This window comes from Acanthaster planci, linkage group LG07, assembly GCF_054643075.1.
Source record: "Acanthaster planci isolate LZ-2023a linkage group LG07, COTS_SCS, whole genome shotgun sequence".
NCBI classification, from domain to species: domain Eukaryota; kingdom Metazoa; phylum Echinodermata; class Asteroidea; order Valvatida; family Acanthasteridae; genus Acanthaster; species Acanthaster planci.
Window position 1 is genome coordinate 21,037,531 of NC_141783.1, and position 12,450 is coordinate 21,049,980.

Genomic DNA, 12,450 nt, shown 5'->3' on the forward strand with positions numbered 1-12,450 from the left:
CTGAATACATGGAAGTATACAATTTCCAATAAGGAAGTTTTATCGTGTCAAGAAATATCCCAGAATCCACCCTGAGGTTTCAGTTTTTGTCTGATATATGACACTTTGAAGAATTCACAGTGAAACTTGTTCAAAGAAGGAAACTGAACAATTCCAATCAACAATTGAGAAAGCATGACAATTCGTTGAGGGTGTTTTATATTAATTATTCAAATTCTCCCCAACACGTTTTTCCTTGGCCACATTTCTAGTTTTAAAGTCAAACTTGACAACTGTTTTGCTTATAAAAAAGATGATGTCTTGTCTAAGAAGTTTCTTCCTTAATAATCGCAAACAATAATCCTTACTCGTATGTGCATTGACAAACTTAAACTTTTTAAAACAGGAAGAAAAAAGAAGAAAAGCAAGTCTTGTTTCACTTTCACATACAGAATTATGTGTTAATGCATTATGATCACAAGTTGATTGACAGTCTTGCTCATAAACCATAATTTGCTTGGCCCAATCACAATCACCTTCACTAAAAGCTGACCAATCAGCTGACAGTCCACCCAAGAGTTCAGTACTTAATTTTCCAAGGGTGTCTACGGTAAACTTGTTGGTGTCTGACTACTAACTGAGTCTCATCTTGCCGACACTTGAGAGAGATTTCTCTTCCAAGTTTACAAATAATCTGTTGGGGCTAGTACTGCACCTTTCATTTCTTCAACTGTGACTCCGAGTGGCCATTTTGCAGTCCTGTCTCTAAGAAGATCTAAGCTTTTCTTTGCACGAGAGAATATCTTACAACCGGAACATTGTGAACAACAACACTTGGCAGCAGAATCACAAAGACGATCAGACAGAGACATTTTTGGTCACACTTAATACCAGCTCTGTCTTCTATCACTTTCAAGAGTGAACGACACTATTTTCTATTTTCCATCATTGTCTCTTCACTTCAAAGAAAACCACACACACTGAAGGGTAAGTGCAAAATTTATGTTTAAAAATAGTCGTGTAAACCAGTGGATAATAAATTGAGTTAAGCTTACCATACTTGACCGGTAAGCAGGACATAGCCAAGTCAGATTCCCAAAGCCAGTTTTCTGAAGTCTGTTTCACACTGGAGTTGGCTACTTGTTTGTTTATGGAAAACTCAACATTCCCTTTGATTAAAAACAGCAATGGATTGAAATCTCCGGGTTTAGTCTCAATAGCCAGTGAACAAAAGAAAAGTCTCCACATAAAGTATATATGAGGGAAATATATTCTTTTGTTTAACACCTATGTCGTGTCTTTGCCAATAAAGTGCCACTGGTGGGTTTAAAGGGTCCATGAAAACAATTATTTAACCACAATGTTTGAAAGTTTTAGTTTCACTTTCCATTTTGCTATGTTAGTGCATGTTTTAAAAAGCCTTTTGGTTTTTACACTCGTGACTATTTCCATAATCATAAGCAAATCTGTGATGTCATTCCAAGTACTGAGTCTCAAAATTATATTGATTTCATGCAAAAAATGCTGACATGTTTCATATTTTTCTATTCTGAAGTTCTGTTCCTTTGATGATTGTTGTGTAAGTCAGTGGCGTAACTAAAGCTAAATGTCCGCGGGGCAACCTGAGGTGCACATATTTTTTTCAAGGGGGCACTGCAAGAAAATGTGCTGCTCCTAAAATGCTCATTTCAAAGAGATCACTTCAATGGAGATGACTCACAGATTTCAGGGAGGAAAGGAACCATGGGCATATGCTGGGGGAGCATGTGATCTTAATGATCCAACTGATCCTTACTTGGGCTACTGATCAATTTGACATGATTTCTCTAACATCAATTTTATGCTCAGGCCTACAGTTGCTGATTTGAAGCCCAAATCAACGAATGTTGACTGGTTGGTTCACAAATGTAAAATCACTCAGGGAACCAGCCGGGACCGTCTCCAAATTGCATGTACCAACAACTCCACAATGGCAACTTAGATATGCATTGAAACACAACATCTATTGGCATCAGAGCAGAACAATTTTGAATTTCAAGTTAAGTAAATCTGAAAAATCCTGATATTTGAAAGTGGAATACTTTGACAGAGGAAAAATACAATCAGCTCAGTTGCCAGCTAGAAAAAGTAAAACAAATTAGATATACGTTTTGAATAAAAACTTGAGGAGTTCAACAAGATTGAGATGTTTGGCGATTTGGATATTTTTGAGGCATTTGTGTATGGGAATGCCTCTATGACTACATATCAACTTGATTTAATCATGTGTACCATGTTGACATGCCTTGTACAGAATCAGTCTGCAGAGTGTGGGGCTAATGCGTATGTCTTATCCAATGATCCATCACTTCTTCTCATACAAAGTAATGAAGACCAAGCAACCATTTCATCTGATGCTGCTGTCCATGCAGGAGGTAGCACAGAGATGAAGTATTTCCATCATTCCCAATTCGTTGCCTATATAACAGAAGAGGACGTCCGACTTCTTGAATATTCAACCATAGATATAGTTGTCTTTAAATACATGGTCCCCTTCATTAAGGCATTTGGCCTACTAGCTAATCTGGCCTATTTTTTCACCCTTTTTCGAGTACGTGACTTGCGCAACACTGCAAACTTTTATCTCGCAAATCTAGCAGTGGCAGACACAATTATATTAATCAACGGGTTTGTACCTGATCAACATGAGATTATACACACACGCTACAGGTCAGACTATGGGAATTTTAGTGATGCATACTTTTCATTCTTTTTGGTGTCCGTGATGGTGCTTGACATGTCACTGGATCTTGGTAAAAGTTTCTGTACCCTAATCACTGTTGAGAGGTACATAGCTATTTGTCATCCATTTAAATATAACCAAATTCAGACCAAGAAACGAGCAGTAATGTTGGCAACAGTGGCGTGGCTTATTCCAATCGCATTTGGCATTGCAACCTTGGTTCAAAGACAATCTACTTGGATATATGTTTGTCAGATAGGGCCAATTGGAGATCAGTATGACTCTCTGACGGGTCTGTTGAAGAATCGGAAATTACAGCAGCTACCATTGGTTTCTGTACTTTGTTTGGTATTACTCGTTAATTTTGTCCTGTATGTGCTGATCATAAAAGCAATTCGAAAACCATCACCAGTTACTTCTGAAACCGCACAAGTGAGCAGGAGACAAAAGCAGGTGACCTTGACTCTAGTTGTAAATGGAGTTATCTTTTTTGGCTGCTATCTCCCCACAGCAATAGATTTGGTTCTTTTTGTAGTACAGCGTACACATCCTGATTTCATGACAGGTGAAGTGTGGATTAACTATGCCGATACTGCCAGTTGCGCAATTGCTTTACTGATACTAATCAACTCGTCCATTAATCCCATCATCTTCAATGTTGGCAGTGAGAGATTCAGGAAAGCATTCCTGGAAGCGTTCTGTTGTAAGAAGAGACCACGACCAGGAAACAACATCCCACTCCGAATTATCAGGCAAAATAATGCACAACAGTAAAGATGCCTTGCTGGCCAGGTAGTGGGGGAGCTTTGTTTAGTTGGGAAATTTTGGACCGAGTTGAAGGGAAAATATTTGTTCCCCAAATGAATCTGTCTTTACTACATGTGTAGGGTCCCCACAATGAATGAGAAAGAACACACATCTTGTTTTCCAGGTTTTGTACACAAACACTGTTTGGCAAATCCCCAGAGGTTGATCATTTATCAGGTGTTGAAATGCTACCCCTGTGCACTATTCAACTGTTGCCTGCTGTGTAGGGATCCGTACCTCTTCTTAAAACAACAACTTGCTGTAATCTACTGGCATTCCACTCAATAAGGGTGAAATTGGCCCAGTTAAAAACATTAACGTATGATGTAAACAAAAGTGGTGGTCGTAGCTTCACTGTTCCCCACAGCACATCTCATGTACACAAACCAACACAGCTGTAAAATGTCACACCCAAGTTCACATCAATACCAGTGCTGTAGTTGAGACTACTTAAGGCCTTCACAAGACCAAAAAGAACCACCACAAGCCCTCCAGTCCGAATTCAAGTCACAAGCTATTCATGCGAACTGCAACAAAAGCATTCCTTTGTCATTATTCACCCATTACTTGTGAATGGTCTTGTGTCTGGTCTTGTGTCTGGTCTTGTGACTGGTCTTGTGACTGGTCTTGTGACTGGTCTTGTGTCTGGTCTTGTGTCTGGTCTTGTGACTGGTCTTGTGTCTGGTCTTGTGTCTGGTCTTGTGTCTGGTCTTGTGTCTGGTCTTGTGACTGGTCTTGTGTCTGGTCTTGTAACTGGTCTTGTGTCTGGTCTTGTCTGGTCTTGTGTCTGGTCTTGTGTCTGGTCTTGTGTCTGGTCTGTGTCTGGTCTTGTGTCTGGTCTTGTGTCTGGTCTTGTGTCTGGTCTTGTGTCTGGTCTTGTGACTGGTCTTGTGTCTGGTCATGTGACTGGTCTTGAGTCTGGTCTTGTGTCTGGTCTTGTGTCTGGTCTTGTGACTGGTCTTGTAATGGTCTCTATTACAACACTGACCAATACAATACAGTGGAAATGACACTTTCAACTGTAGCAAAGGTCAAGCTAATGTACCCAGTAGGGTACATGTATATCACTCGTACCATAGCAAACAACGCTCATGTTCTTGTGATCTTGTTCATGCATGTTTCTGACATATCATCTGATCGATTCTTGACTAATCAGAAATGGTAATCTATTACCATGGTATGACAAGCTCTGTTGCATTCACTTCTGTAGCAGAACCTTGGAGCACGTCAAACTATAAAGTTAATATAAAAAATATCGTAGGCATATTGTCCAAATGACCCTTACGTGTCAGAATTTGTTGTGTTTTTAAAATTTGCCAATGTATCTTGTCTTTTTTATACAATATTGTTTTATGGCTAAAAATGACACAAAATGTGGTCAATGTGATCTGCTGAACTCAGTAATTATAGCCCGAGAAATCTTGTTAGTAGAGGTAGAAATGACAAATGGCCTTACTGACTTGAGGACACAAATCTGTCATCTGGATCCTAGGTCTCCGTTATACACAAGATAATGCAGTGAGAAACATGTCTGGTACCAGTCCAGTGGTGCTAAATCTCTAACAATGAGCATGAGACTAGCACATTTCAGGTTATTCCCAAATGCAATTTCTTTCACAAAAATTAACAAACTATGAATTTGAATAACGAATTGTAATACCTTAAATGTGATTACAAATAAAGTATTTGTTCAACCTGTCTTTTTCTGAGTGGAACATGGTATGAAAAACACACAGCCTGTAAGCCAGTTCTAGATAAAAAAGAATGATTTCATTGGCTATTACAGCAGAGACAGTGACATCATTTATGTTTTGAGCAAGTGGAACATAAGTCAATGTCCTGAAATGGGTTTACTATGGAGCCTTGGTTCAAATCTTACTCAGTGTGTGGCTTTCCTAGCCTACCAGTGGGACCCCAAGTCACGACTCTATTCAGTCGATGATTTCACAACTTATCTCATTTAATTGTTCAAGGAAGGAGTTAGCCCAAGGAATGCTCCAAAGTCCCACGCTCAAGGAATGATGAGTTAGGCTTTTGTTGCACAAGAAATGCACAAGGAGTTTGAATTAAAGAAAAGAGAAATTGGCTTTTGTGAAAGAGGGATGCGTGCCTGATTCGTGGTTGCCAACCATGAACTGTAGTTCTCTGGAAGTCATAGTAGATTGAGGAATTAACCAGCAAATTAACTTAAAACAAGTGTAGATGATGATATATTTGTAACATAGCATACTGTTATTACTGAACTCATACATACAATGAGCGTTACTCTAATAATGTCATGGAATGGTTAATTATACAAATTAGCTGTATTGTGTCTGCTGCAAATTTGGTAGCATTTGGAAGATTATTGATAAGCCATGAATTTGCCCCCCCCCTGAACAACAGCCAGGTGGGGTATCACTATGCCATGTATAGCATCTGTCTATAAACTCCTCTGTCAAAATCCTAAATGATGAGGCATTAGATATGGGTGATAAGGTTGACATCTTAAAAGGTTGTACTATGTTCAAAGCCGTAAACAAAAATTGACAAATGAGGAATGAATATCTAAAAAAACCTCTCTGCAAATCACAAGGTTGTTAATTTTTTAGTGTCCATTAATACATAGTGGGTCAAAGTTCATAGATAAAAGCAACTAACCTGGGAAGTTACATTTCATGATTCGTGTCTGTGGGAAGTCCACTTTGATTCCTCCAGACACGGTGTATGGTCGACTCTTTGGGATAGGCGGAGGGTGGTTCTGTTACCAGAAAGAAAAAAAAAGGCTGAAATGCAGAAATTTAGGAATAAAATGTTTGATTTTAAATAGTAGAATTGTAATTTGTTCTTCTAGTCTTAAGCATGCATAGAAGTATTTCTACTCTATTTACAAACTGTTTTTCATCTTTATGTTTTTACTTTTCTGTAATGTAATTTCTTTTATGTCTATCTTTCTATTCCATGTAGTTGTTATTTTTTAGGGGTCAACTGGAAAGCAGTTCATCATTGAACTGAATCAGAGTACCCTTGTTAAAAATAATAAATAAGATAAGGTTACTAACTGAAATAATGCCTGAGATAATAACAGCTGTGGTGTGTAAAGTTTTAGACTTGATACCTGTGTATTGGAATCTAAGGCTCTTTCATCCCTCACATACACAAATATAGATATGCTGGTACATTAGCAACAGATCATCCAAAATACTAGTTTTGTTCAAACTTACTGTACAGACTTTGTGGAAATAAGTTATAGGTAATCCAGAAACAAGCTGATAACATAAAGGTTTAACTATTCCAACTATGAATTTGAAATGTGTCCTTTGTATATCAAGAATTGTAACCACACAGTGAATAAAGAAGACATTTTAAAAACCTCCAGACATTCCTGTTGAATTACTTCTCAAGAGAAAAGCTGCACTGTTTTGCGGTGTTTGTAAGTAGTATTTGGTGGTTGACTAGACATACCACATCCAGGCCATAAGCATTACATGTCTGCTCCACTATACCAGCTTCACATCTGTCAGGTTCGGACGTTTTCCCAACAGATGATGGTGGGGACTGAATTCTGCGAAACACAAAGTATAGACAAGTTAATAGAAGCCTCACTGAAAAGTGAGATTTTCCTGGAGTGAAATTTGAAAAGGTCAGGTTATTTGTAAAGATTAAAATTCTTCTGCTAAAAGGAACCCCCCAAAAGCTGATGTACTTTCAAACTTCCAAAGACACCCCTAAAACTAAGGATCCTCAACTGGATATAAGTATCCCTGTGCCTCTTAAAATAACACCTTATTTTCAAGCACACCCCAAATTTCCAAGTTGTGAAAGAAAAGTTTACGATTTAATAAGGGAATAAATATGTGCTTGACAGGTGTTTAAGACCAGCTCAGGAGAATGGATGCTTATCAGCATTCATTCTCTAGAGCCAGTCTTAGACGTTAGTTACAGCCGACCAAGCACATATATGTATTTATTTTAATTAATAATTACCATTTTCGTCAGAGAGTTAACAGAAGTGAATAATTATACAATAAATTTCCAAGAATTTGGTTCAAGAATTTCACTTTCAGTTTCCTAAAGACCCCCATCCATTTTATGGTGTATTTCTTGTGCAAGTAGTCCAGAAGAATCTCCTTATACGGACTTGGTGCATGCATGGCAAGTTCTGCGTGCTGCAGCGCACACACACTCTTGACCAATAGGGATCGATTAAACTGTTTTGTATGCAGGTGCTAGTGCATTTCTTATGTAGCGGGCATTATCAAATGTTAATACACATCATGTTGTACATTGTCGAATAGGAAACTGTCTAAGGTATTTACGAATATGGGTTAATTTCACATTGCTGACTCTCAGAGAAATTTACACAAAAACCGCCTTCAGGCATGGAACTAACGTAGCGATGACATCCAATTCTGGTTGCAGAATACGAGGGATTCACAATGGTGTGCCTCCAAGCGTTTGAAATGTGTTGACCAATCACAACACACAAAATCTGTTGACTCTTTCCAAACGCACATTGGATGACATATTTTGCACATCAGGACTGGCCAACGCGTTGCAAACTCTTGGAGGCAAACTTTTGTGAATTGCCCGCATTAGTCTACAATGCTTCAAGTGATCCTTGGTTGTTATTTCTGCTTAGCACACATACTTCCTAAGCCATGATTTCTACTTTACCCTTCATAGATGGGCTCGGTGTCCAAGCACTCAATGCATTTGCTGTTTATCAGCTTGGCCTGCAGCACCGACTTCAGCGTTGGCCAATGTTTCATGCAGAGCCATCGTCGGACCAATGATTGGATTAAGGTTGCTGCCTTAAGCTGTCTGCTGTCACGGAGATACTCAAGGCATTGCCAAGCCTCCTCACTGTCACAACAAGACAAAAAGAATTGGGTGTCAAACAGTGTTTCATGGGTACATGTAGAGTCCATCATTTGCTCTCTGTGCATTAAGTTCCTTTGTGGCAACAAATTACTGAAAATCTCAACGGTGCCCCAAAACAAACCTGCTCAAGTTTGAGCTCAATGAGTACTGTTCAATCTGAGAAAAGCAATGTCATGCAATGAACCAACAAATTACAGTAACCCCGCATGCTTGTATGTCAATGCACATGCTTCTTATGGTGATTTCCCAAAAATATGCCTTCAGACATGTTGTTGTTGTTTTGTTTTAATGGCGCTTTCAGCAACTCAGGCTATTTGTGCCAATAACTGTACGTTTATTCATACACTTTATTAATCAGCATCACATTACAGAGTTAGGAAGAAGGTCCAATTTTAGAGGTAGGAGGAAACCGGAGTACCAGGAGAAAACCTGCGAGAGCGAGTATGGACTGGAAACCAATTGCACTTAAAGCCTGGGCCAAGCCGGGACTCGAACCCGGGCCTCATTGGTGCAAAGCGAGGAAAGAACCGCTATGCTAACCCGCTCCGCCTTCAGACATATTGCTGGAAATAGCCTTCTTTTAAAGCTTTCTTTAACATGACAGCTTGCCAGAAAGAATAATTTCATATAGTGTTTAATCCCATCACCATCTTTAAACCTAGTATACTTTTCCAAAAAAAAAAATCTGATCAGCTACTTTTTAGATAACTGCAAACAATGGATTCTACTTTGAATTATTCCAGCACTATAAATTATGTATGAAATATCAAAAACTGAAGAGTCCGTTGATCACAGTAGCCCAGGAAAGGTTAATCAACGCAAGCCCTCAATAAGCCAATTTTCATAATTTTTCTTTTTCACATACCCTAAGGAGTTAGGTTTACAGGCATGTTTAAGCCTAAAATGACATCATTTCTGTGGTCATGAATATGCAAATGCATTAGCATAAAATAGTAAAGATCATTAAAAGGTTATAAATTAGCACTGAAATTTGATACAAAGGTTAAAATCTGGTAAAACAAAATGTGAATGCCGGAACAGTTTCATTACACTGTGCTCTATTAGAGAAGATGTGAAGAGGCCATAACTACAGGAAAGAACTCAGTTTCTCTGTACCTCAGAAAGACATGTCTAGTTCCAAGCGCCCATCTTGTGCTAATATAAGGTAGTTTACTCTGGTCCATAGCCTGGAGAAAGCAGTCTAGAACTACCTGAAAATAGTCAAATCACACACATTGGTTAAAAGGTTTCCTGTCAAATGTGGGCTCTATGAGTGCACTCTCAACTAGATCCAATTTAAGAAAACACATTTTTTTATTTATTGCATAAAGAACACGGCACGAAATGTGGCTGGTTTTAAGAAAAAGTTTGTTTTGATATGATTGAATATCAAGACTAACTCCAGGGACAGAGGATAAAATATTCTTTTCTTTATTTTATTTTTAAAAATTTCAATCCAAATTCTGCATCAAGGGAAACAGTTTTTCCCAAATCTTAAAAATCCAGTTCACGAGAAGATAATTCAAGTTTCCCTTCCCTCCCAAAATTGTTTTTGTCAAAGTTGACATATTTGTAATCCAATAATAAAGCAATACTGGCCTTAGTATAGTATAACTTACTTTGCAGTCCTCCTGTGCTTTCTCCATTAATCCTTTCAGTTTTCTATGCCTCACTAAAAAACGGTAATGCCTAACAAACAGTGGAAATCTAATCTGATGAGGGTAACCTGAAGAGATAATATACACAAAAAAGGATCACCAGAAGATATTAGCCAATAATCAGCCTATTCCGCAGTTGAGAAAAATGTCAGTTCGGGACAGAACTGAATAAAAATCAAAAAACACTTTTTTGGGGGAATAGTGTCTGCAGAATAGGAAGAATATCATGTGCGATTTTTAAAAGCAAAAAGTTACACTTAAACTTTTGTAGTCTAAATCTGTATTTTCCCCTGATACTCAATAAAAACCATTTCAAGTATTAAAAGTAATTAAAAAATATGTGAGATTTGAAAAACATCATTTTGTTATACAGGATTCCAAATCAATAAACATACAATCTTGACAATGCTCAGAAGAACCCCGCTCAAAAAATGCTGATCGAATTTTGGGGAAAGGAAGCTTCAAAATGAAAAGGAAAGGGTGGATTCATGGAAAGGGCCACAAACGAAACATGCCGCCCCCCCAAAAAAAAAGGAAAAGAAATGAAAGAGAGATGATTCATAAGTCTATATCACTTCTCTTCTTTCCATAAATGTGTGAAAGCCCTACAATGTAGCCTCACCCCTCAGAAAAGCCACATAAGGTTACATAAAGGATTCAAAACTTTTTCAGCCACCCCCTGCCAAGTAAACTTGGTTCTGGAACTGTTCTTGTTTCAGAGGTCCGAGTGCGGGGAAGGAGGAAGGGAGGGGGGAGATTCATTCATTTCTCACCTCCTGCCATGAGTTGTACCGTCTCCGGCAGCTGCAGATGTCGGACTTGTCTCCTGACTGCCTCACTGTCAAAGCAGTTGGCTTCCTCTCTCTCATTGGACTAAAGAAGATCATAAGAATGTTTTCGATTTTCTCTCACCCCTTTAGTGAATTTTGTATTTTTATTTCATTTGTGCCTGTTTTCCATTTGCTGGCATCATACATGTTTACTATCACGCAAAAAGCCATTCATATATAATTGGGAAAACATAAAGCCACAATGTTGCAATGAAAATGAAAACATAAGGCATGTACCTAAAGCTCTCTTTGAAATCCATTTTAAAATCACCAATCAGTTAATTCATGGTTAACCTGTGAACTAGTTTCTTTTCTCCTCTTTGGGTGAGGGAAGACACTTACCCTAATACATCTAACAAAGTGAGGATTTGCTTGGTGGAGGGTCTTCATCAGACTCTCAAGTCGGACGTGAAAATCTTGAGATAAGCTTGAAGCCAGTTCCTCACTTTTCCTGAGAAAAAAGAAACCCGACAGTTAATCAAGTTAACTAGCAAGGCAAGGATTTTTGACAATGATTCTTCCAGCAGACTGTAATTAAAAAATCATCTTCCAAAATTTTAAAGAACAAGATTTTATAATGAGGAAATCAAACAAGTTCCCTTTATCAGTTAAACATTTTTGCTTGTACTGATATCCATAAAATGTATACTGGACACAGTGACAAAGGATCCTCTGTCTTGATTACACTTGGCATGTTCGTATGAGAAGTAATCATAATTACATCTTACAGAAATGGGACATCTTTAAAACAGTTACATTTTGTCAACACAAGAAACTCTACAAACTTTATTGTTTGAGAAATTAATAAAAAGACAATTCTTCCTTAGCTGTACACTCAGACTATACTTAGTTTCTGAACTGGAGAGACTATGCTTCTTTCAGACTGTCTTCCCAAGACAATGAAGTTAATGCGTACCCTGAATTTTCAGAGGGAGGTGGACTTGGGGAGATTCGGAACATGAAACCTTTTGGTGATGTGCCTGTAGAACAGAACGTGGAAAGAATAACAGAAAATGTCACAATACTGTCGACAAAAACACCAACCAGCAAAAAAGTTGCCAGCCCCACCATTAGATCACATTGAATATTATATGCGTATACTTGCAGGGGTTATGAGTATAAATGTACTCGCTGTTTACTGTTAAAATGTTAAAGGAGGCTGCAATGCATCATGGGTATTAGTTACCTTGTAATGCCTTCAGCTCCGGAGCAAACAGGTAGCCAGCAAAGCCAAAGTTACAAGAGTGTTTCTGAAAGATGCTGATCACATCATCATTAATGACATCATGGTTTGCTTCTAAGAAGTCGTTAGCAGTGTACGTGACATCACCGGCAAAATGTTTGATTGTAAACATGTCCTCGTTGTCAGGCTCTGCTTGAAAGACACTTAAGAATAAAACAATAATTATACATTTTAGTGAAAAGTGTCTTGTCAAGTACACTTACACATTGACAAGTGTTTTATTAATTAATTTAATTCTTAAGGGTCTGAAGTGATCAGAAGAGGCTAAATACTGGCCATCTGTAACAAAAATGGCCAGCAAAACGATTTTAGAAAAAAATTAAAAACCCATTTGCTACCATAGCAAAT

At 38.1% G+C, this 12,450-nt stretch overlaps 1 protein-coding gene across 4 annotated transcripts in view; it reads right to left on the reverse strand.

Annotated features, from left to right (window-relative positions):
• The window catches only part of LOC110988836 (myosin-I heavy chain-like), an 80,572-nt gene that overhangs the window by 5,319 nt on the left and 62,803 nt on the right, over nt 1-12,450 (reverse strand). For 3 of the 4 annotated variants that reach the window (XM_022252722.2, XM_087139072.1, XM_022252720.2), the window contains 9 exons: nt 12,046-12,245; nt 11,776-11,839; nt 11,202-11,310; nt 10,803-10,902; nt 9,991-10,097; nt 9,488-9,582; nt 8,165-8,353; nt 6,953-7,052; nt 6,149-6,248 (listed from right to left, as the gene is read on the reverse strand). In XM_022252722.2, the coding sequence (XP_022108414.2) occupies nt 6,149-6,248; nt 6,953-7,052; nt 8,165-8,353; nt 9,488-9,582; nt 9,991-10,097; nt 10,803-10,902; nt 11,202-11,310; nt 11,776-11,839; nt 12,046-12,245 (1,064 nt within the window). Of the gene's footprint in view, nt 1-6,148; nt 6,249-6,952; nt 7,053-8,164; nt 8,354-9,487; nt 9,583-9,986; nt 10,098-10,802; nt 10,903-11,201; nt 11,311-11,775; nt 11,840-12,045; nt 12,246-12,450 lie in introns of all 4 variants that reach the window. The other variant, XM_022252721.2, reaches the window with a different exon arrangement.